This window comes from Aythya marila (genome assembly GCF_965140915.1).
Source record: "Aythya marila genome assembly, chromosome: 2".
In the NCBI taxonomy this organism is placed as follows: Eukaryota; Metazoa; Chordata; class Aves; order Anseriformes; family Anatidae; genus Aythya; species Aythya marila.
Genome location: NC_139043.1, coordinates 90,861,879 through 90,883,706, shown reverse-complemented (window position 1 = coordinate 90,883,706; position 21,828 = coordinate 90,861,879). Strand labels below are relative to the sequence as shown.

At 37.0% G+C, this 21,828-nt stretch overlaps 1 protein-coding gene across 2 annotated transcripts in view; it reads left to right on the top strand.

The window, feature by feature from the left end:
• TMEM245 (transmembrane protein 245) overlaps positions 1 to 18,183 on the top strand; it is a 93,189-nt gene extending 75,006 nt beyond the window's left edge. For both annotated transcript variants that reach the window (XM_082752935.1, XM_082752934.1), the window contains 4 exons: positions 5,778 to 5,878; positions 7,760 to 7,934; positions 10,471 to 10,665; positions 11,649 to 18,183. In XM_082752935.1, the coding sequence (XP_082609061.1) occupies positions 5,778 to 5,878; positions 7,760 to 7,934; positions 10,471 to 10,665; positions 11,649 to 11,694 (517 nt within the window). In that variant the 3' untranslated portion in view covers positions 11,695 to 18,183. The remainder of the gene's footprint in view (positions 1 to 5,777; positions 5,879 to 7,759; positions 7,935 to 10,470; positions 10,666 to 11,648) is intronic.
• Positions 18,184 to 21,828: the final 3,645 nt, after the last annotated feature.

Genomic DNA, 21,828 nt, shown 5'->3' with positions numbered 1-21,828 from the left:
CACAAAGACACAGTGCAACCCTTGTAATGTGTACTAAGAGAATATGGGAACATACCAGAAGTGGTGTTAAAGGTGATGATTATAGAGTGAAATTGTCTTTTTCTAATAGTATTCTTAGCTTAGGGTGTTCTTGTTATAAAACTTGCATTGTAATCACATTGTAAGCCAATTTATGTCTTGTTGGATGTTTTGTAAGGTATTTAGGGAAACACTAATTCTTGCAGTTTCCAAGACAAATGTGACTTTTATCCATTTTTTAGTTTTATGCCCCTTAGAATAGTAACTACTAAATCTCTCTTCTGAGCTTACTATATTCTTTGTATAATCTTTCTGGAAACTCTGATTCTCATCATTTCAGCCCATACATTCTTTCCCTCAGTGCTCTGGGAAGAGGGAGAAAATCAAAGGAACTCTGAGGTCAAAAAAGTAACGCTCTTGAGTTGAAGCTTGAGGTATGTTCTGCATCCCAGGAGCCTTTGTGCTTCTGCCTCTTTCCTTTAAACTGGGATTGTTACAGGAGATAGGTTGAAATTTTTGGAGGTCTTCATATGGAAGCCAGTCCACTACGTTAGTAATGATGAACAGACCTTACCTGTAGGCTCTGTGAAGTGCACCTGAATTCATCTGTTTATTTTAGTAGGCAAGCATACATTGAATGTAAATTCCAGTAGAAATAAATCAGTAAAAACAAACAAAATTGTCTAAAAAAATTGACCCCCCCTCCCAACCCATAAAATTAAAAGGTGTCTCTTGTGAAATTTAAAAGCAAATTCCTTATTTTTTCAGTAGAAATAACTGAAAAACAAATTTAGGCTAGTTGTGTAGAAACATTTGACAATTTGACAGAAGTTTTTTCGTTTATAATCTGAATAATGTGAAGTGTGACCCACGTTCCTCTGTTTGGTTTTTTTTTTGTCAAAGTTACATGCTTTTCAAAACTCATTAAAATAAAATCCATATGTCTAAATGTGCCCTACACCAAATTGCTTGAAATGCTTATAAATTACACATTTGCAGATGACAACTCTTGCTCATCCAGATACAATGCCAAAGTGAGATACGAAAAGCAATTGGATTTTCTGATTTCTAAAACATAGAATTGCTCTTATGTCTAAAAGGAGGCTGTGCATAAACCAATAATGTAATAAGAAATTTATTTACTGTCCTAGTTTAACCAGGAAGGTATGCTTTGTACTGATGGTGATACATTCAGCGTTTTGCACTAGCATACATGATCTTTAAGATCAGTTATCACAGATGCAGAATAGCTGAAGTATGCTGTTTATGAAGTTTCTGGTCAGTATTTTGAGCTGTCATAATCAGGAGCTACAATGAATATGAATTTCTAGAGTATTTAAAACAGGATTATTAATTTTCCTGATAGAAGGAGAATACAATTAGGTTGTCTCTTCACACTTACTGCTTCACTACTGGCACCACACAGGTCCTCAGCACTATGCGATGCCTTCTCCTTTCAGCTTATTAGTTCTGTGTGCTAGGTGCAAGGAGCTGGAGAGATGTTGCACTACTATGCAGCCATTTACAGGTATATGCTTCTTGCCTGCCATAGCACTGCATTGCAGACCTGCTGTGCCACATATGGGACGCATGGATTGGTGCCTCAGTCCCAGCAGCTTGCACCCCACAACTGTAACCTGTTTGTGAAAACTTGGTGGTGGACTGCCCTGACCTATGTATGAAGAGCTTTTAAACCAACGGCTAACTTAAACCCTTCTTTTTCTAGTTCAGGTGCTCCTTTTTGTTCAACCTATGGTGGGGAAGAAAAAGCACTTACTTTGACTTTGCAGCTGCCTTTGGTATCTTTTGTCTTTCCCTTAAATTTTTCTTCTCTGGTGGTATCCTTTCTAGTGGTATCTTCAATCAAAGGTCACCCGTTCTGCACTGCTCATCATTCTTACCACTTCCCACTATGAATCACATCCATACATTTTTCTTGAAACATCAATAAATCAGTCCGTGCAACAGTCTTGCAGCTGATGCCTAGGCATTACTACCTAAAGTTGTTACTAGAGGTAACAGTCTCATAGACATCACTGATGTATATGGGGAAATTCATATGAAATTCTGTTCTTGTGCATTAACATAATATAGATTTGCTGATAATCCCTTGTAACCACTGTCTCTTTACGCAGGGCTACTGGCAATCCCACATATTCTAGTTACACCTGATTTTTTGTTTTATTTTTTTATCTTCTGCTATCGAAATACACTACTTTTTTCCTAGTTGAACTTCATTTTTTAAGGTGGCTTTTTAATTTGTTAGGGCCACTTTAATTTGTGATCTCTGCCCTTAAATTACCGCAGCTCTTCCCAACCTCGTGACACCATCTACAAACTTCAGTAACCGTAATGCATTTCGTCAGGTTGCAGAATGACATCAGACTAGGACATAGGTATTGGTTCATGATTAACTTTTCTGTTATTCTGTTACTGCATCTGTAACACGAAATAGATTTACAGTATAACATTTTCTTACAAGTTGCATGATTACATCAGCAAAAGACATGTCTGAATATGGAACTTAGATTTGAGTAAAATTAATCTGAGGATAAAAACAACCCTTGTCTGACATGGAAGGTTCAGAAAGCTGCCTAAATATAGGGGTAGCATTAGTTTTAGGTTTGGATTAGGTTTGGATTCTTTCTTGTGAATGAGAAATAGATTTTTTCCCTGAGATGGTTAAATTCACAGCAATTATTTTTGGCCATTGAGATCATTCTTCTGTCTGTTTGTTGGTTTCTTTTTGTAGCTACCATAATAAGACTTCTGCTCATCTTCTGTAGTCTCTGGGGGGAAATCTAAAATGACTGCTTGTTTCAACACTAAGTCTGTCCTGTAGTTGCAGATAAGTATTTTAATTTCAAATGAAGTTGATACTTCAGATGCCTGCCTCAAGCCAGGATTCTGCCTTGTCTCCTGTATACTTGAAGGTAGTTTGGGGGCACGTTCATAGTAGTTAAGACCTAGTTTCTTCTCCTACAGCACAGAAAACATTTTTACAGGCAAAATAAGGAGATACTTCAAGAACAATTTTAAAACATTTTTGACAACTGAAATACATTTGTGCCATGGTTCCCGTTTGATTGAAAGGAAAGGGATTTACTTGAAAACTTAATTACGGCATGTTGAAACCTGGGTTCTCATACATGCTATTAAACATTTAGATGTTGTATTTTCTTCGAACAATCCAAATTGGATTGTGGTTGTTGTTTTGATTGTGTTTGTTGGGTTGGGCGGGGTTGGTTTTGGAAGGATGTGGTGAACTGCATTAAAAAAATTGAAAACTGTGTCACCCATGAGGGTTGCAGTAATTGCAAGGTTTCTGTGGGACAGCATAAGGTTTAAGAGACCAACAAGGCTGAGGAGGTTGGCTTGAAAAAACCACAGGGCTTTAGTGGGAACAAGATACCAGGAGGTGTTTTTTTGCTGCACCATCATGATCATTGCTGCACAGCTAGCACTTCATCCCACAGGCTGCCTTGAGGCTCTCATTGCAGAAGACCCCGTTGGAACTGTTCATGTTCTACATTCTTAAAATACATCCACAGATAACTTGCAGGTAGTGTTTAGCTCCCCTTTTTTTTTTGTGAAGTGTCCTTAAATAAAATGTTGACAGGTTATTTTTTCCACTTCTGTGTGATGGTTGACAGAATCAGTTTCAATAAAGAGGTTCGTGTTACAAAAACATTACGCTCCTTTGATATCCTCTGAAGGAGCTGACATGAATTAAATGTCACAGAAAATACAGAAAAATCAGGCTTTTGAGCAGCCGAAGTATGAAACCATCCAGAGTTTTTAGTGCAAACTTGTATTTAGTGTTCTTGCTGTGGCTTTGGTTTTGGGAACTTCTCTCCTCTCTCCTCTGATTTTATTATACCAGACGCTTACTTCTCATATGACTAAAATACTAAAAAGTATTACACTCCTCAAAATCTGCAGTTTATATAGATTTTGGTCTATAACTTCCCATTTTAATACTAAAGAAGCTTTTTTAAGCTGTGAGGTATTTGGGCTCTCTTCACTGGGGCCCCATGTATTCATAAACACTCCTTCCCCTTCCTCAAGTACCTCATAATATTTGTCTGTCAAAGGCTGGATTTGTTATTTCAAGTCACTCTTTAAAGCTTTATTTTTATATATACACTTTTCCCTCTGTTTTTCCGGGAAAATGGCTGACAGCAGCTGTTTCTAGTTAGTCTGTTAAGAGAACCTCGCGTTTATTTTAACAACCGTGTGGATGTACAAGGTTTATAATGCACTCCTCACTTCCAGTGGATGAGTTTTGAATAAGGTGATTTTGGTTCAGCAGTCATTTGGGAGTTAGGCGTGCCTTTAGGTGGGAAAGGAGAGTGAAAATATGCAAACTTTTCCTGGGAATAATAATGAGAAGGGAGCCCGAAGAAGCAAAAGCTGGGGGTCTTGGAGCTCTTGGTGGTAGGTGGAAGATTCTGCCTGGTGGTTGGGAGTGCTGAGGGTGTTCCTCTTCTACAAGGTTTTATCAGCTCAACAGAGGAACGAAATGGTGTTCTTGGAGCAGTTAGTTCCAGAAAGGGATGTTTTCAGTGCAGACCGTGTTCCTCCTCAAGGTGCAGAGACAGCCTTTCAGCTAATTGTCTGGCTCCGGGACCTCTGTTACGTCTCTTCCCGTCTTCTCCGCCCTCCTGCCAGTGCTCCCCAAACTGCAAAGATACAAGCAGTGTGCAAAAGCATAACACGTAAAGCGGGAAGTTAACATCAACACACTGCATTTATCTTTGCTAAGAGGGTGTGTGCGACACCAGCTCTGCAATGATGTAACTGTTAGGGCTTTTCTGAGAGGAGGAATTTAGAGTTGGTAGGGATATTTTGGTTGCTCAGATCCAGGACAAGAACCCGAGTGTCCTCAAATAAGAGTGAACAACTAGCATAACGCAATGGTGAGATAAATTTTGGAGTGTGGCTTTTGTGACTGTAGTCTGAAGGCACAAGTTTTCATTTCACTTGCAGGAGTGTGCTAGTGCTGTAAAAAGGATACAGCACTTAGCTGCCTGCTCGCTGTCTCATGAAGCTGTGGTGACACTTAACAGAGGAGTACCTTGTTTTATGGCCAGTGAGCTTGGATATACATTCACCAGGATTTAATTAGATTACAGGACTTTTTATGTGCTTTTTATCTGTGTAACCTAGTAAGCAACCTAAAAGCTATGAAAATAAAGATGCAGAGACTAAAATTCAGTACTAAATATGAGGTGCTGAGTTATTTTCACCTGGAAAGCCATGCAAGTATGTAGGAAAGTAAGAGCTTAAGCAGTCTATTTCAGTTCTTGGACCAGTGGTTTTAATCCATTGAGAATGAGCAGGTAGAGAAATGTGAAGAGAGAAGGAAAAGGTGTGAAGAGGTAGGAATGGAAAAAGACAAAGAAAAAGTAGTTTGCGCATAGAATGGTACCGCATCTCATAGAAGAAGATTTCTTTTTTAGATGCCTGGGCAGTTTCTTTCCAGAGGTTTACCCCAGGAACCCACTGTGCAGTGAAAAGCAGTCTATTTTTTATTTTTTCTCCTATAGATGGCTTAAATGGTAAATACAATGGATGATTGTCCTCTTCATAGGGAACAAACGCAAAAGGGTTACATTTTCGATTGTGTGATTTGTGGCACTAACGGCTTAGCAGTTTATCAAACTACTTTGTATTTTAACATATATGTAAAGATATCTTTACAGTTCCCAGAATCGTACTGCCAATAACATTTAACAGAGTTTCTTTGATCGTTTTAGAGGTGTATTTGATGCTTCCCTCAAAATGGCTGGGTTCTATGGACTCTACACATGGCTGACTCACACTATATTCGGGATTAATATAGTCTTCATACCATCTGGTAAGAATTTGAATAATTATAATCTATTCATAGGTAATATTGGATAATTACACAGGGGCAGTAGGATTAAATGTTGCTGATGAGATTAGTCCCGTAGTTATTTTTAGAGAACATTATATCATAATCTGGCAACTATCAGAATTGAAGTTGTATATGCAACCTTAATGTGGTTGATTTGTGCAAATGTCTTAATACAGTTTCTAATTACAAAACTGGGTACTTTTTTTTTTTTTTTTTTTTTTTTTTAAATCATGACACCTGAGGCTGTTGGTGGACTCAGTATATGGTATGAACTCAAAGAGGAGCTATTTCGCTATTTTTTTTCTTTATTTCCCCATTCAATATGTAACCTCATTTTCATTTCCCGTTTATTGTTCAAACCAGACTTGGAAATGTACTTTGACAAGTTTAATACTTCTGCATGATGCACTGGAGTTCCAAAGAGCTTCTTAGCATTAACTGATTCCTCCAAGTTTAATTTAATCTACCATGGATCTAATTATTCCATGAAGACTGTACAGCTTGTCATAGCTCTGATTTCAAAATCTTTAGACCCAGCTGTGAATTTATGTAGTGCTGCTGAAAACTTATTCCAGGCATGTTTAAAGCTGACCACGAGTAGGGTGGAGAGAAATCCCTGATTTCTGTCTTACCTCCTTAGCTTTGCCTTTTTCTGTTTTCACAACACATCCCCAGCCAGCTATTTTACTTCTGTTTATTTTGCTGGCTGTAATTCTTTCCCCCTTCTTTTCAGTCCAAGTCTTTCCAGGTTTTAACTTCATTCTGCGTGCCTTGGCTTTTGTTTCCTCCGTAATTGACAGGTGCTGTTTTTTCAGGATGCCTAAATGCGGGAAGATACGGTATCATGAAAATGCACAATAGAGGCATGCTTCCTATTCTCAGTGCTGTTGACTGACTGCGTTACCGGCCTCTGGTTTCTGTTACTCTCAAAGTTTTAGCTTTGGAATGGCTGAACAGTTTTCACTGAAAAATCTCCCCGTTCCTCTTCTCCCACTATTCCCGTGTAAAAAAACAACAAACAAAACCCCACTACAACAAAAACAACAGTTGCTGAACAAAAAAGGGAAACTATAAAGCAACAGAAAAAATATCATACAATACCTTGTAATAGAAAAGATCAGTATCATAAAGTACAACTATCTTGAAGGTATTGGTTGTCATTAGACCTACTTAGAAATACAATTGTTCTTTTTGTTTCAGCTACCTTCAAAATCTTAGATTTTACCTTTTGGTTAATGAGACCAAAAAGGAGCAATAAAACTGTTTTCTTTTTTTTCTATTGTGCTCATTAATTTTGCATTAAATTAGAATGACAGCAGTACTACATTGAGATTACCAGGGGTGGTTGAATAAGCACGAGGCTGTATGCCTGTTTGGACACATGCATGTGTTTGCACAGATATGTATTTATTTATGTGCAGACATAAGTACATGAAGTCAAGGGTTTTCTGTTTGCCTGGTTTCTCACAGTACTACTTACATTATACTGGTCCAATGCTTCTCTGAGACTTCCTTTTGTACAGTTTGCACAGTTACTAATTTTGTGGTTACATGAAATTTGAATGATTGGTGTAACTTCATCTTTTTCTTAATTGGTGTCTGTATTGGAAGTAACTCTTTGTGACTGGTGGAGCTTTTCTATATGGGGAATAGTTCCATTTTCTTAAATATAGTTCTTTTTTTCCTTGACCACAGTTACAAAACAGTAAGAGCCTTATGTGCTATCTCTTCAGTGTCTTATTTGCAACAGTTGATAGAAGTGAGACTACTGGTGTGGCTGAAGTGTCAGAGTTGAATTGTAAATGTTTTTGTACTTATGTTTCTCTGGACTTGTTCTCACTCCGCTTCTGTGTGCTCTAGCATTAGCAGCAATCCTTGGAGCAGTTCCATTTCTGGGGACGTACTGGGCAGCAATCCCTGCAGTCCTAGACTTGTGGCTTGTGCAAGGACAGGGTTGCAAAGCCATCTTGCTCTTGGTTTTTCACCTGTTGCCAACCTATTTTGTAGATACAGCAATATATTCGGATATATCAGGGTAAGTATACTGAAAATATTTTAAATTTACATATTGTAAAAATGCTTAATGAACAACGATGCCTTTAAATTTACTTTTATGAAGCATGTATAACAGTCTTTAAGCACAGGAGCAGGTGTAGTGATATCTCAGTAAAACTGACCTAAGTGCCATTGCTTTCCCAGGCCTCTTTTCTGTGAAATTTGTCATTTCAGAGGTCTTGAACTCGTTCTCAGTCAAAAACTCAGCTGCTCTGGCTGATAAAGTAAACTTATATTATTTATCTGATCATTGACTAATGACATCTTGCATTCTCCTTCATATCACCTAACGCCAAATGATGCTGCAGAACAAACAGAAAATCCATGAGATAGTTATGGACTTGAAAAAAATCCTGTAATTTTTCAAAATTAGCTATGAAAATTTTGAGGATTGTTTTGAAGCCAGCCTTTGTGTTGTGCCACTGTGCCCAGTGTAGAAAGTCTATTGATTTTTCGATTTTTCGATATTTAAACGTGTTGAGACAGCTGAAAGTGTGAAATTGGAGAGAGGCTTCTACTGAGACAGCAGCCAGTTCTGTTTTTCTGTTGTTGGAGCTGAACACAGGTTTCTGGAAAAATCTTGCTAGGTTTCTGGCTGCCTGTCTGTATTGGGTTGAAGTGTCTCTTGGTTTCAGCTTTGAGTTTGTACACAAAAAAAAGCTAATTCCAAACTATGGAGACAGAAAGTCAACATCTGCAGTCGTACCTGGAGGACTAGCAATGCTACTGAAATGTTGACTGGCATGTCATGCTGCTGAAATGCCTTGTAAGTACCATTGTGGAACTCAAACTAGAAAATGTGGAAGGGAAGTTTTACAGAGCTATCACAGATATGAATGGTCAAGGTTCATATGTGCAAGATGTGTTCACAACCATGTACAATATAGGTTAAAAGTTGTACTCTTCTAGTCACTGCTTCAGTCTTAGCCATTAGAAGCAAACCTAGTAAGTTGTTTTAATTGAGAACTTTTAATGACAAGGTGTGAATGCTCAATCAGTCTTTGCTTTAATTCATGCTCCAGACATAGTTGCGTGCTGAAACTAGTCCTTCATTTGTATTAATTTGTATTGTAGTGAATTAATGCAGAATAAAGACATTGTGTTTCAGCTGGGGTAAGTTAGAAATTTGTTGTTTTTTTTTGTCCCCCAAATAGTTACACTGAACCTTATGATAATATGAGCAATATTAATAATCTTTTTCATAGACTGTGACACTAGTTATTTTCCATGAATTAAAGCTAACAGGTGAAGTATAATCAAATTACATTGTTTTTTTCTACAATAAATTGTGGATAAATTTAAGGCCAGTAGCTGTTTAAGTAGCCAATAATTCTTCTACTTATTGAAATATATTTTTGACTGTGGGTTGTGGGCTCTGTTCACTGTCCAGAAAATATATGTGGCAAGAATAGATTTTCTAATGATGGAGCAAAATTGTATTCTTCCCATTACATAAAACAGTAAGCATCATGCTGCCTTGCATATTAGGTTAATTCTATTTGATATAGCTATAATTAGGTTATGCAAGGTTTTCTAAATATATTAAGTTTATATTGTAGCTCTATTTTATCAGGTGATCTGTTGTTTGATTTAGCAAACTGGCCAGAAAAACTTTAAAACTGATGCAAGTGTTGGAAAAAAATATTAGAAATTTTTAAAGGTTTAGAAATGAATCACATGTCTACTGTTGGAGCAACATAAAGCTTTAAGGTTGAGTCTGTCCTCTCAAAAAAACAATCTGTTTGGCCTTACCAGTATGTTAAATTTGATCTAGGTAAGACATGATTACAAGGTGAGTATGATGTAATAAATCACATTTCATGATCTTATCATTACACTTGGAATTTAGAGCAACTTCCTAAAAATTGGATGCTAAGTTTCAGCTGTAGGCTTTCTAGTATAATACCTAAAAGATATATGGTAACTGTTCTTTGAAAGATGAAATGTAAATTGCTATCATTGTGTAAATTAATGTCTCTTCTCAGGACTTCAACATAGTAAATGTTGCTATCTGTCTTAAAATTTAACAATTCTTGACCGTAAAGCATGAACAGTCTTTGTAATCTCTACATTTTCGAAATTGAAATGTTTTTACCATTAACTCCTGTAGATCCCTTGAAGTGTCCAGGTTCAGGTTGGATGGGGGCTTTGGGCAACCTGGAAGGTGTCCTGATTTTGGCAGGGGTGTTGGAAATGTGTAATCTTTAAAGGTCCCTTCCAACCCAAACCGTTCTGTGATTCTTCCAGCGGTTCTCTAGAAAATAGCTTCTGTAGATATTGCAACCATTATGTGCTATAAATTTTGTTTGATATATTGTATAAATATAGTACAGAATGCAGCTGAGAATACTTGTGCAGTCATTCAAACAGCAGTTTAGTCTAAATACAGGCATCTGTAAATATATGTCACTTTTTAAGCTTAATGATACTGTGTGATTAATCCACATTTCATAATCAATAGTAATGTTGCTGGTTGTTCTTACTTTAATTTTATCCTTCTCATGCTGTAATTCCAGAGGTGGTCACCCTTACCTGACAGGTCTTGCAGTAGCTGGTGGAGCGTATTACCTGGGACTGGAAGGAGCCATCATAGGACCAATTCTACTTTGTATACTTGTGGTTGCCTCCAACATCTACAGTGCCATGTTAGTTAGTCCAACAAATTCAGTGCCCACTCCATCACAAGCAGCGTGTCCATTACAGATTTACCGGTAAGCTTTAAGTGTCTTACATGTATGCATGATAAGTTTTTACACGGAACACTGTTAACACACATAGGGATGTGTGCATGAGTTTGTGTACGTATGTGCCTGCACACATACATTGTCTGTTGAAGTATTCAGAGAGGATTCAGCTATCCTGTATTCTAGAAATAAAAAGTACTGTAAAATGCTCACTGGAATTTGTAAACTTGAAATGTTCGTTTAATGTCTCTCAGCTTCTTAAAGAAGGCTCTTTTAGAATATTCATTGACAATACCTTTGTATCTTATAATACACATGCTGCCTTTGTGCTTGAAGATAATTGAACATCCCCCGTTCCCCGTGTAAAACTATTATTCATGGATATCTGATAGTGTTTATTGGCCTTAATAAGATAACTGTCTGCGGATATTGCACTTCGTGTTACTTTACAATACTGCAAAATATGAATAAACATACTTGAATTTAAAAAAATGAGATTCCTTTATGTGCCATTATTCCATTAGAAGTATGGTCTTGATTAATCTCTTTATTGAAATTACCAAATGTGGAATATAGAAATGTATTTTTAAACTGTTCAGCTAAGGAATGGGATGAATAAATTCCTAACTGAATATTTAATTAGAGTTGGAAATCATATTGTGAAATTATTAATGACAATAGGCATTTTAATGTCTCTACTGTCTTGTTTAATTATATAGGCTAGCTCATTATACATATATCTTGAAGAGATTCTATGCTTGTGAGCAATTCTTTGCTTCATTCACATGAATAATGTTGTCATCTTTCATCTGATGAAAAAAACCACTAATTGGACCTGTCTGTAGTTTCTGACTTGCGGAACTTATGCTCCTAGACTTTCTGTATACTACACATAGCGCTGCCTGCAGTACGCACAAAAATATGCATGTATTTTTTCCCTGTTTCATTTGTAGGAAACTAGACATTTGCAGTCACTCAAAACAAAAATGAATCTTTTTATTTTTTTCCAGGTCACCTAGAGAGAGTCCTGAGGAGACGAAAATGGCTGCCGAATGATGACGTTGCTGTGCTGCACCTATTCGACTCGAGAGAATCATTCTCTTCTGTCTTGAGTTCACAACAGCCATGGCCTTCTGTCCCTTCCCAGCTGAACCTAGGGACAGCTCACAGGGAAGCATAGTTTCGGTGTTAGGAGAAACCACTTCCCAAATTACTGCTGGCCTTACATTATTGTGCACTTTGCTTCTTCAAGAGAGGAAGGAAGTCTACTTCCATGGCTTTGCATACTAACACACAGTTCCACTGCCGCCTTTGTAGACCTTCTATCTTCATAAAAAGGATGGCTGAGAGGACGGGTATATCCACTGGAGTTGTTACCTGCTGAAATGACTAACTTGGCTTTTATTTATTGGGTTATTTGCATTACTAAATTGTGGTAGTTTTACAGAAAGCTAATTCCAAAATATTTATTTTCTGTTCATCTGGTGGCAACAGAGATGTAAACCACTCGTTAAATGAAGATTGAATACTGTTTGTTTGCTGCTCCTCAAAGTATTTCTTTAAAGGCTTTAATCATCACCTATAACTCATAAGTACACTTAAACCTTTTCCTCTTATAAGCACTGAAATTTATTGTTGTTGGAGACAGGTATTTCTAATACCTTCCTGAAATTAGTAGACATACAGATTGTAGAATGTGGGTTTTCCTCATATTGAAATAGGAGGACTTGTTTAAATAGTTTAAATCTGATAGTATTTTGCCTTCTGTTCACCATCCCAGTGGAGTCATGTTGTCAACTAAATTTAATCAAAGGCCTTAAATGTTTTCAATCAGAGGTAATGTACAATTGTCATGTCTACTTCCAATAATAGGAAGAGCTTGAATGGGGGATTGTTTTATGTTGTTTTTCAAATGCTGTGACTGTGTTCCATTTACTTTTCAAACAAATGCAAGTTTATTTTTAAAGAGGAAGGGAAAGGAATACAGGCTTTGGTTTTGTTTAGTTCCTTTTTTGTTTGTTTGTTTGTTTGCTTTTTCCCTTGTATGCCACTAGCCAAATACCTTAGAAAGTTAGGCAGAGTATATAAATTTCTGAAACGGTGCATTGCCTAGGTCACAAAAGCAAACTACTTTAGCGTTTTTCTTTCATATGTAGTTCTGCCTAAATTGCAGTTTTGGTGACATTTAAGGCCTTTTGTATTGCTTGTTGAAATACTTTGACACAATGGATCTTTATACCATGGAAAACAGGAAGTGTTTTTTTGGTGGAAGTTTCATACTTGAACGGATTTTCCACAAACACACTTTGAGGCCCTTGGAACAAAGTAGCAGTTGCACATGCTTAACCAAAGAACCACCTTTCAGTTTCTAATAACTTATAACTTTTCTTTAGTTTATTTCAGAGTTTGATTGACAAGATTTATATTGAATACAGGCATGCCTTGCATTTATTGTTTACCATAACACAACGGTTGGCACACAGATCTGTTCGTACCTAGGGATAAGGATGTCTGGTTTGTGTAGAGACAGGTCTCAGTAAATTAGATGTTTATTCTATTCCCATTGCCAAGGTGCTCATAGATTTTGAAGGCTCTTATTTTCTTGATAATACCTGTATATTGAGATGATTTCTGAAAGTATATTGACATAAAAAATGGATGGCAAATAGCCTGATACTTACTAAGCAAGAATAGGTTTGCTATAGGTTTGCAATAAACAGGCTGCCTATTAATTAAAAAGCCTAGTCCTCAGATTCTCTAAATTTGCTGCTGCAATTTTACTGAAATTTTATGCCTAAATTTGGGGTTTCAAGTGTGCTGGTTTTGGTCTTGGAAACTTGGAGGTATGTGTTTGGATTATTCAGGCTTAATGTAGTGGTTGGACTTTAGTTCCTTAAAATATATAAATATCCCATATAATATTTTAAATTCTGAAAGACCTACACATCAGTTTGAAGTAACTGTACAGAAGGATGTGTTGTTTGTATTAAGTAACTGTCCCTATATTAATTTCCTTTTTTTTTTTTTTTAAATTAATCTTTAATAAAACACATTTTTATAATTGTTGCTGGCTAGGGTGGAGGATGACCGAGAAACCGAGGCTGACTCCTGCAACACTCTAACCAGTTTAAATGAGACCACCATGATACTTGGGAGACTTTTTTATTATATTTTTTTTCTTTTTGTCCAGAATTTTGCACTGAAATGTCTTCTTCACATTAGAGCTTCTTGTAGACAGTATTTAGTGATTACTAGCAAGAAATATGCATGTTTAATATATTCCCAGTTTTCTGTTGCTCTTCTTTGCTCACATTTGTATTACCCACATTTGTTTACCCAGTTATTTTTGAGACAATCTTTCAGACTCAGCATGGTCATTTTAAAGAGTCATTATAAATCATTCTTTTGTTTGTTTGTCTTTAAGTTTTCCTCTTCTTCCTCCCCCTTCATGTGACTGCCTTAGATCAAAGAAGGGTTTCTGATGTTAAGATTGAAACTGATTTCAGACAGTTGTCTTCAACAATGGCAAGTCGGTGAAATCAGCTATTTTGAAATGTTCCTTTTCCAATGTGAAATCGTTTTGTATGGAGAACTAATTTTTTACGTAGTCTTTTAGTCTACCCACCTTTGAAATGAGTCTTCATACTTGATTTTTCCTGTTATAAATTTGACTAGGGCTTGCCATGGACAAACTTCTGTGGTATGGTCTTTCTCACAAAATGAAGCTTAAGGATCTAGTGCTATGTGCCATGTCTGACCGGGGAATCAATTGTGTGGCTTGGTGGTATAGTAATGGTATGCTGCCAGAAAGAAAAGAACAAAACCTCCAGTAACACCTTCTCAAAATATGAAATACTCACAGAATTCCGCCACTCGCCCTTGTGTATTTTACCAGCTCCATGTTCTTTTCTGGAAAGCTTTGGCCTCTTTAAGACTAGTTTGGTTTAGATCAGTCTCACAATAACCTGAAAATAATCAAAGTTGTCATTTTGACTTCTGGTCACTTCAACATACAACTTCGTGTTATATTGCTTTGTCTGCAATAGCAAACAGCAGCTCTGTGAGATGAGCTTTCAGATGATTTTTAGGTTTCAGAAAAAAAAAAAAAAACGACAAGGAGGGAGGGAAACTGCTCACACACAGGTGTTTTGTAGCGGCATTAAACTACAGTTTTCTTAGCAGTGACAGTCTTAATATGTTTGTAGGTAAGAAGTTGATGGTCTTTAGCTTTACTGTAAACAGTCATTCCAGGGGCAAGTATTTACTTGTATTTGATATATTTAGTATTCAATTTGGAACAAAATCAATTCAGAATTCAGAAGGGAGTGCTCATAGTAGTAAACCAAGACAATGTAGTCTCACAGTATTATAAAATACAATGATACTGTTTTCTACCATTCTCTTCTAGCAAGTCAGGCTTGTTGCAAGTAAGTGCAGTGCCAGAGGGCCAGGATAACTGTTTTTGCACAGAGCCTCAGTTAGCCCTTTCTCCCCTTCCTACACCTCAGCTGAACGTTACTGTACTGCAGCAGAACCAGCAGAAGCGAATGTGTGCCCGTTCACAGCCCAGCTTGTTAACCTCAGCTCGCTGTAAGTACTGGCTTAATTGAACACAACGCAGCAAGTTGCAAAGGGTGAGTCTGGCACATGCTCATTTTGCCAGCCTTACAGCAATACGCTGGCTTTCAGCACAGATGCACTGTGACCAGCTGGGAGCAGCAATGGCTTATTTTGAAAAAAACAGTGTTTAACATGAGAGGCATACATACAGTATGCATTTTACAGAAATGAACTAGATATGCCCGTGTCTAATAATTGAGACAACAGTCTGATTTTTCCATTCACATTGGTATACGTATTGGTTCATCTGAGATACCTTGAGGCTTGTCTGATTTCAAAGGGTAAGTGACTTTTGTTCAAGACACTGGGAGAAGAAAGATGCACTTTTGTACATTCTGTCAGTGATTATTTGATTAGGAGATCCGTAATCTGTTAAATTGAATAAAAGAAGGAAAAAAAACATTGCAAAGGGAAAATCGGAGGCTTTCTCCAATATTAAACACCAGTGTAATTTCTGAAATAGATGTTGGGTTGTAATATCAAACAGGATTTCAGAAAGCCTGAAAACACAAAATTGGATAAAATTATACCCCACTAAAACCAGCAACAGCATTGCTAAATCGCTAATCCCAAGTATTGGTGGCAGGATATTGTACAGAGTGCTGCCTTCCCTATGAACCTACACAAAGGATGGGAAGAATGTCATTATTCTCCTGGGACTGTATGGCTTTGCATCAGTGATGGAAGATGCTTCCACAGCTGCCTTTATTCAGACATCGTCTATATATTATATTGGCTTAACTTTCTCACTGCTACCTTTATGGAAACCACACCATCTTTATAAATTCCATCTTGGCTTGTTTTTCAAGGGTATTATTATAATTAATCGCTAACGCTTGTTGGTGAAGCATGCGTTGGCAAAGCTCTTCCCTTCTAATTTCATATTCCACAAAGCTAAGATTGCCTAATAATAAACTTTTTTGAGGTTTGATCTTTAACCTGTTACTGTTCTCTCATTTTTAGTAAAAATCCTTAATGCTTCATGATAAAAATATCCCAAATTACTTTTAACTGATAAAATTGTAAATTTAAGAAAAAAAATGCAATGTGTAAAATGAAGTTGATACTTTGAAACCAGAAACAATGCCAGAAGTGTAGAGCCTATTCAGGGATTCCACATGGGGTTTGTAAATGTATGTGTTGATGTGCACCATTTATAAATATGAACAGTCTGTCATATTCAGGCTTCAACTGAAATTTTGACCTATCATTTTTTTTAAAGATATCTGAGAACAAAATAGTGCCTGTATATAGTGAAAACGAGCACTATTTTCTAGAATTAATGTTTACTTCATAAAGGTCAAAGGAGAACCAAGCAAATACTGGTGGGGTGACTAGGACTGTTTTCGTGTAGTTTGTATAGTTGGGAAAGACTGCTCTTCCGTCTAGTAAGGCATTGCTAAGAGATTACTGGTCCTGGAAGTATTTGCACACACCTACTAAAGAGCTGCCAAGATTAATAGGTCATGAAATATGTCTTCAGATCCCCAGTCTCTTAACCTCTTCCGCACCCTCATCTGGTAGCTCGTTTTCAATCTGGTTTAGTATATGAGAGTGTTGCTTCGTGCTATTTTGGGATAGATTCCCCTGAAGGGCACGCTTTGAATGTCCGTACTGATACAGTATGTCCAATTCAGGAAGGAATTGCTAATTGGCAAGTAAGTGCATCCCTGATGTGCTCTGCATATGGATAGACTTGGACAAATATAATTGATGTTTTATTGAACTAGAGGTTGCTACCTAGTGATTCCAAAGCTAGGTTTGAGTCAGAAGCAGGGCATATTTGCTTGCAGCAGGATGCATTTGGAAGATAGCGAAGGCAACACGAGTGCTGTAACATCCACGTATCAATCTGAACGATTTTCAGCATAAAGGTTTTAAAAGGAAAATACTGATTTATTTTCCCAGCCTTTTTGCGTCTTGATTTTGAATGGGGACCCAAAGTCAGAGTAACTTTTCATGGTACTGTTGTGGATTAAATGTGAGAGGCATCACAAAGCTACAGTGTAGCCACAGAACAGAAGTTGGTTAGGAATTGTCATTTAGACCATAAGGTTGGAAGAACAAAATCCGAAATTTCGGCCTCCTTTCTGCCAGTCTGAAGTTTTTTCAAGAAGTATCAGTAAAAAACAACTTCATGCTGTTTATACCTTAATGGCTGAGTAGATCAATGTTTTCAGTTTCCAGTGTCACCACTGGTATATTCTGCAAGCATACAAGTTGTTCAGATTGTTACCCTTAAAAAGAAACTCTCTGCTTCAGTGATGGTTGGAAGGAAACTTTCTATACTAATATTGTGTGTTTACCTATAAATACAAGTTAACTACTGTTTGATATTTTGGTTGGAAGACTAGCAACGGTTTTGTTCTGTTTTGTTTTTTCCCCTTTGGTAAATTTCACCAAACCAAATCCAAAGAAAACTTTGATATTGTGTGCTAAGACTGGCTAGATCCTAATAAAATCTAAAAGCAGATCTGTGTTACAGAGCACAGTCTGTTCAGAAGCGTGCATTTCTAACCAGTACTTGGGGGGATTTGGAGCAATAACTTCTATCTGTTGACTCAAATTTGTCTGTAAATGTACCTGCGATACATCTTCAAAATGTATCTTGAATTACATTCAAGACTAATGTTTCCATAACTGGTTTTGGTACAGCACCTCTTTTTTTTTTTTTTTTTTGCATGTGTAATATTGAAAATATAATCTGTATGTCCATTTGTGGCAGAAAAAGAATGTGAGTTAAGGTTGAGAAGTACTTGTGTAGACTGCAGAGGTATTTAATTAATTTTGATTGTATGCACCAGTCCTCTTCCTTAATAACATTTTTTTTTTTTTGTAGCAGGTATACAAGGCTTTTAACTTAATATTGTATTCACACTGCAGTCCTTTGTAAGCACAGAATGTTTAATATATTTTGAAATAAAATGCTGTTAAAGAAAAGAAAATGGAGTTTGATTTGAGTGATTGGATCTTTGAAATGAGTCACAAAGGCCAGGTTAATCTGGTGAAACATCTCAAGCAAAGCTTGAGACAAAGAACAAACAAGGCAACAGATCTGCAGTCACTGAGCATAACTCCAGTTAGTTCCATACTTCTCTTTTTTTTTTTTTTCTTTTCTTTTCTTCACATTTTCCATGGGGTAAGGGCATGTGCCTCAACAGTAACTGTGATTCAGGTGACATCTGGCAACCTGCTACACTGCCCGCAGTAGCATGACCACGCATCCAGACCCTGCAAATGTTTCTATTCGGCAGCTGTAGGTAATTCAAGTTACTTTTGTTATGACTTACTCTGTGAAATGGAAATGATTCTTTGGTGTCTAAGCATAATTTTAGATCATTCTATCGACTATAAAGCAAAAGCGATCAAATCCTCTCTGCATGACTGCTCACGTGTTTAAAAAGAGATAGGGCTGATGCTCTACTGCCAGCCCTCTCATTGTTCGGTGGCCAGACTTCTTGCCTTAAAGCAATTCATACAGCACAGTCCATTTTAGTGAATATATCTTTAAAGAGAGGTGAATGATATTTAATCCTCTGAAGGGATCAAACCCTGTTTAGTTTAGTATGGGCAGGGACAAGACAAATGTATGCGTAAACCAGCAGCCCACCTGCAAAGCAATTGCACTTCTGTAAGAACTCCTTTGCTCCCATTTAAAAAAATAAAATATGTATTTTTAATGTACAAATACAGTGTTTATTTTTATGAAGAGAAAATTGTTTTTTTTTTTCTCATGTTCAGCACTGACAGCAGATAAAGCTTTAAAATTGTTTAGCATTGGTGAAGGAGGCTTTTTGCTCAGCCTCCATTCTTTGCTCAAAGTACTTTAGGAGGTGCATGTCCAATATAATTAATTAGTATTTTAGAGGTGGAAGGTTAGAGTGTATGAAAGACCTATCAGGCAGATACAAAGGAAGAAATGTGCTGAAAGAAAAGTTATTGATGTGTTCTGAGCTCGACTAAAGGAATAATTAAAAATGTAATTGTTTCATTGTAAAAAGTCCTCATCATTTCCAAACTACATATTTATTCTTTGGAGAATTCAGTTGGATTGTTAATCTAAGCAAGGATTTTCTGGTACAGTAATTCATACTGTAGTTGATTTTCCTGGAGGTGAATTTTGTTCATACTGATTGTTTTTTTTTTTTTTTTTTTTTTTTTTTTTTTCCCCATCAGTCTCTTAACCTCAGAACAGAGCCAGCTCTGCCCATGCAGGACAGAGCGTTTGTAACAATTCCTCTCTCACTTTTGGGAAGGACATGCACTGAATACATGCGAGCCTCCGAGGGCCTTATCACCTTCTCCATTCCCTCCTCAGTTCTGCTTGTTGCAATTTGGTTAGCATTAAGAATTAATTGCTGGGGAAGAGGGGATAAAAGCCTCTCCATCAAAGGGTTTCAGCTGTTAGCATTTAATTGAAAAGTGACAGAAAATCTATGGCAAGCAGCCGACTGCGACTTGCAAGATGAATCCATTGTTTCTTTGGGATTGGTGGGAACTAAAATCGGAAGAGTAGCTTTTACCATACATTGCATATTCTCAGCCATTCGAAAATAAATATTACTGAATATATTATAAATCGGAGCAAAATTTGATCTTCAGTTAGTTTCTAATCTGCTTTTCGAACTTCAAGATGGCCAGTGGGGCGTGAATTGCTCTTCCTGCTGAGTGAAGCCAAACCAAACGACTGCTTTACTAAACAGCTTTTACTGAACATTGGCAGTTTTTTTTTCCAGACTACTTTCATCTGTTTTCATTTTTGCTGCTTTAGAAGATTTTTTTTTGTATTTCAATTAACAGCGCTGAAAAATAATAGGTGGTAAGATCTTTTTCCATCTTGCGAACATTAAAGTCCCTTGTTCACATTGCAGTCTTTTGGCTTTACCACTCTTAAAAATAGCAGTTATCATTCTGAGAAAAAATAATACCCTAGACGTTCAAGTATATCTAGTTGACATTAATCCAAACACACAGTGAATGATAACAAGGAAAATAGTAAGAAGAATGAAAGCAGCTCAGAAAAACACTGAGATGGTATCTTATGCTGCCATTTAAAATTTCATGCTGCACCTGAGATGTATAATGTAATCCTAACATCACATGCAAAAAGAATTGAGCTTGTGTGTTTAATGTTAAGTTTTTTCTTCCCTTTGAGTGAAGGATGTTTAAATCCTTTGACATAGCTTTCTATCAAAAATTTAATAGCTCTCTTCCACCACCTCAAATCAGGAACTACTCAATGATAATTACTTTTCTATGTAAAGTCACAAGGAAGATCATGTTACACTTCATATAGAAGTTCTTTTTTCCTTTTTTTTTTTTTTTTTATACAAGATAATCTTTGAAATTGAAGTATTAATGCTGCCATTATTTGTGTTATGATGAACCCTGAATACTTCTTTGAGGATCTAGTTCCGTGAAGTTCTGAACACGCATGCTCACGAGTAGTTTGGTCAAGTTGGTAGCTGAAAGATGGTTTAAGGAAGACAAAAGAAATGCATTTATCACGCGGAGCTAAGGGGAGGTGTACTTGTGAAACCTGCCACAAAGTGGTGGCTGCATGGAGTGCACAGCCTTGTGCAGGGCTGAAAATACTTGTCATAAATGAACAAAACCCCAACTGTTCTAGGTTGTCCACAGCCCTGTGCTTTGCTTTTCTTGTTTCTGTTTTGTTGGAACAGAGCAGAGAAAGAGATGGGATAGGAGCCATGAAACAAATAAGGAAGAAGTAATGTAATTTATTCCATTTGTTTCCCAAACTCCCTTGCTGGCCTCTTAGGCTCCTTATTTTATGTTCTTAATTTGTGCCATGTTCCACTGTGCTAAGACTAAAATAAGCTTGAGCATAGGTGTGCAGCTACAAGTACTGAAGGCTGCTCATGGAGATGTTGCCCTCCCCATTCCTGACCACATGCAGTTGTTCTGATTGCCTGGCAGGAATACTGCATCAGTCCCCTGTGCAGTGTTCAGCCAAAATGAAGCACATGAGCCTGGCACTGTTTCTGCTCCATTCTTTGTGTTGCGCCAACAGCTATGAAAATCTGCCCTAGCAGATTTCCTCCTTCATCGACTTCCTCCTCCCTTCAGTATAATGAGGTTTTAAAAAATTGAAGGCAGTTGTAAATGCATGCAGGTGAAAAGCTGTGATCCAAATATGTACCAACACCTATGTTTTTTGTTTATTTTTTATTTTTTAATGCACCTAGAACATTACAAAATTGCATTCTTGGTTCACAGCTGGAATCAAATCCTCATGCCTCAGGGAAATAAAGCAGGCTGTTTTGATTTTGCCTTTCTTACCATAATCTAATCTTTTATATTAATAAAAAAATAAAAACAAAATAATCTTGGACAAACATCTGCTTTTGTTTACTAAAGAAGATGAACAGCAGAGGAAAAAAAAAGTGATAAAACTTTGAACTTTCGGTGCTTTCAGAATTTGTTGATAAGTATCTTTCAGATGACATTGACAAGCTTTAGGGAAACTCGCATATAGTTTTGGCGTATGGTGCCTTTGAGTAATAGGTATGAGGCTCGGGAAGTGGAACTGAATGATACTGAGGATGACGG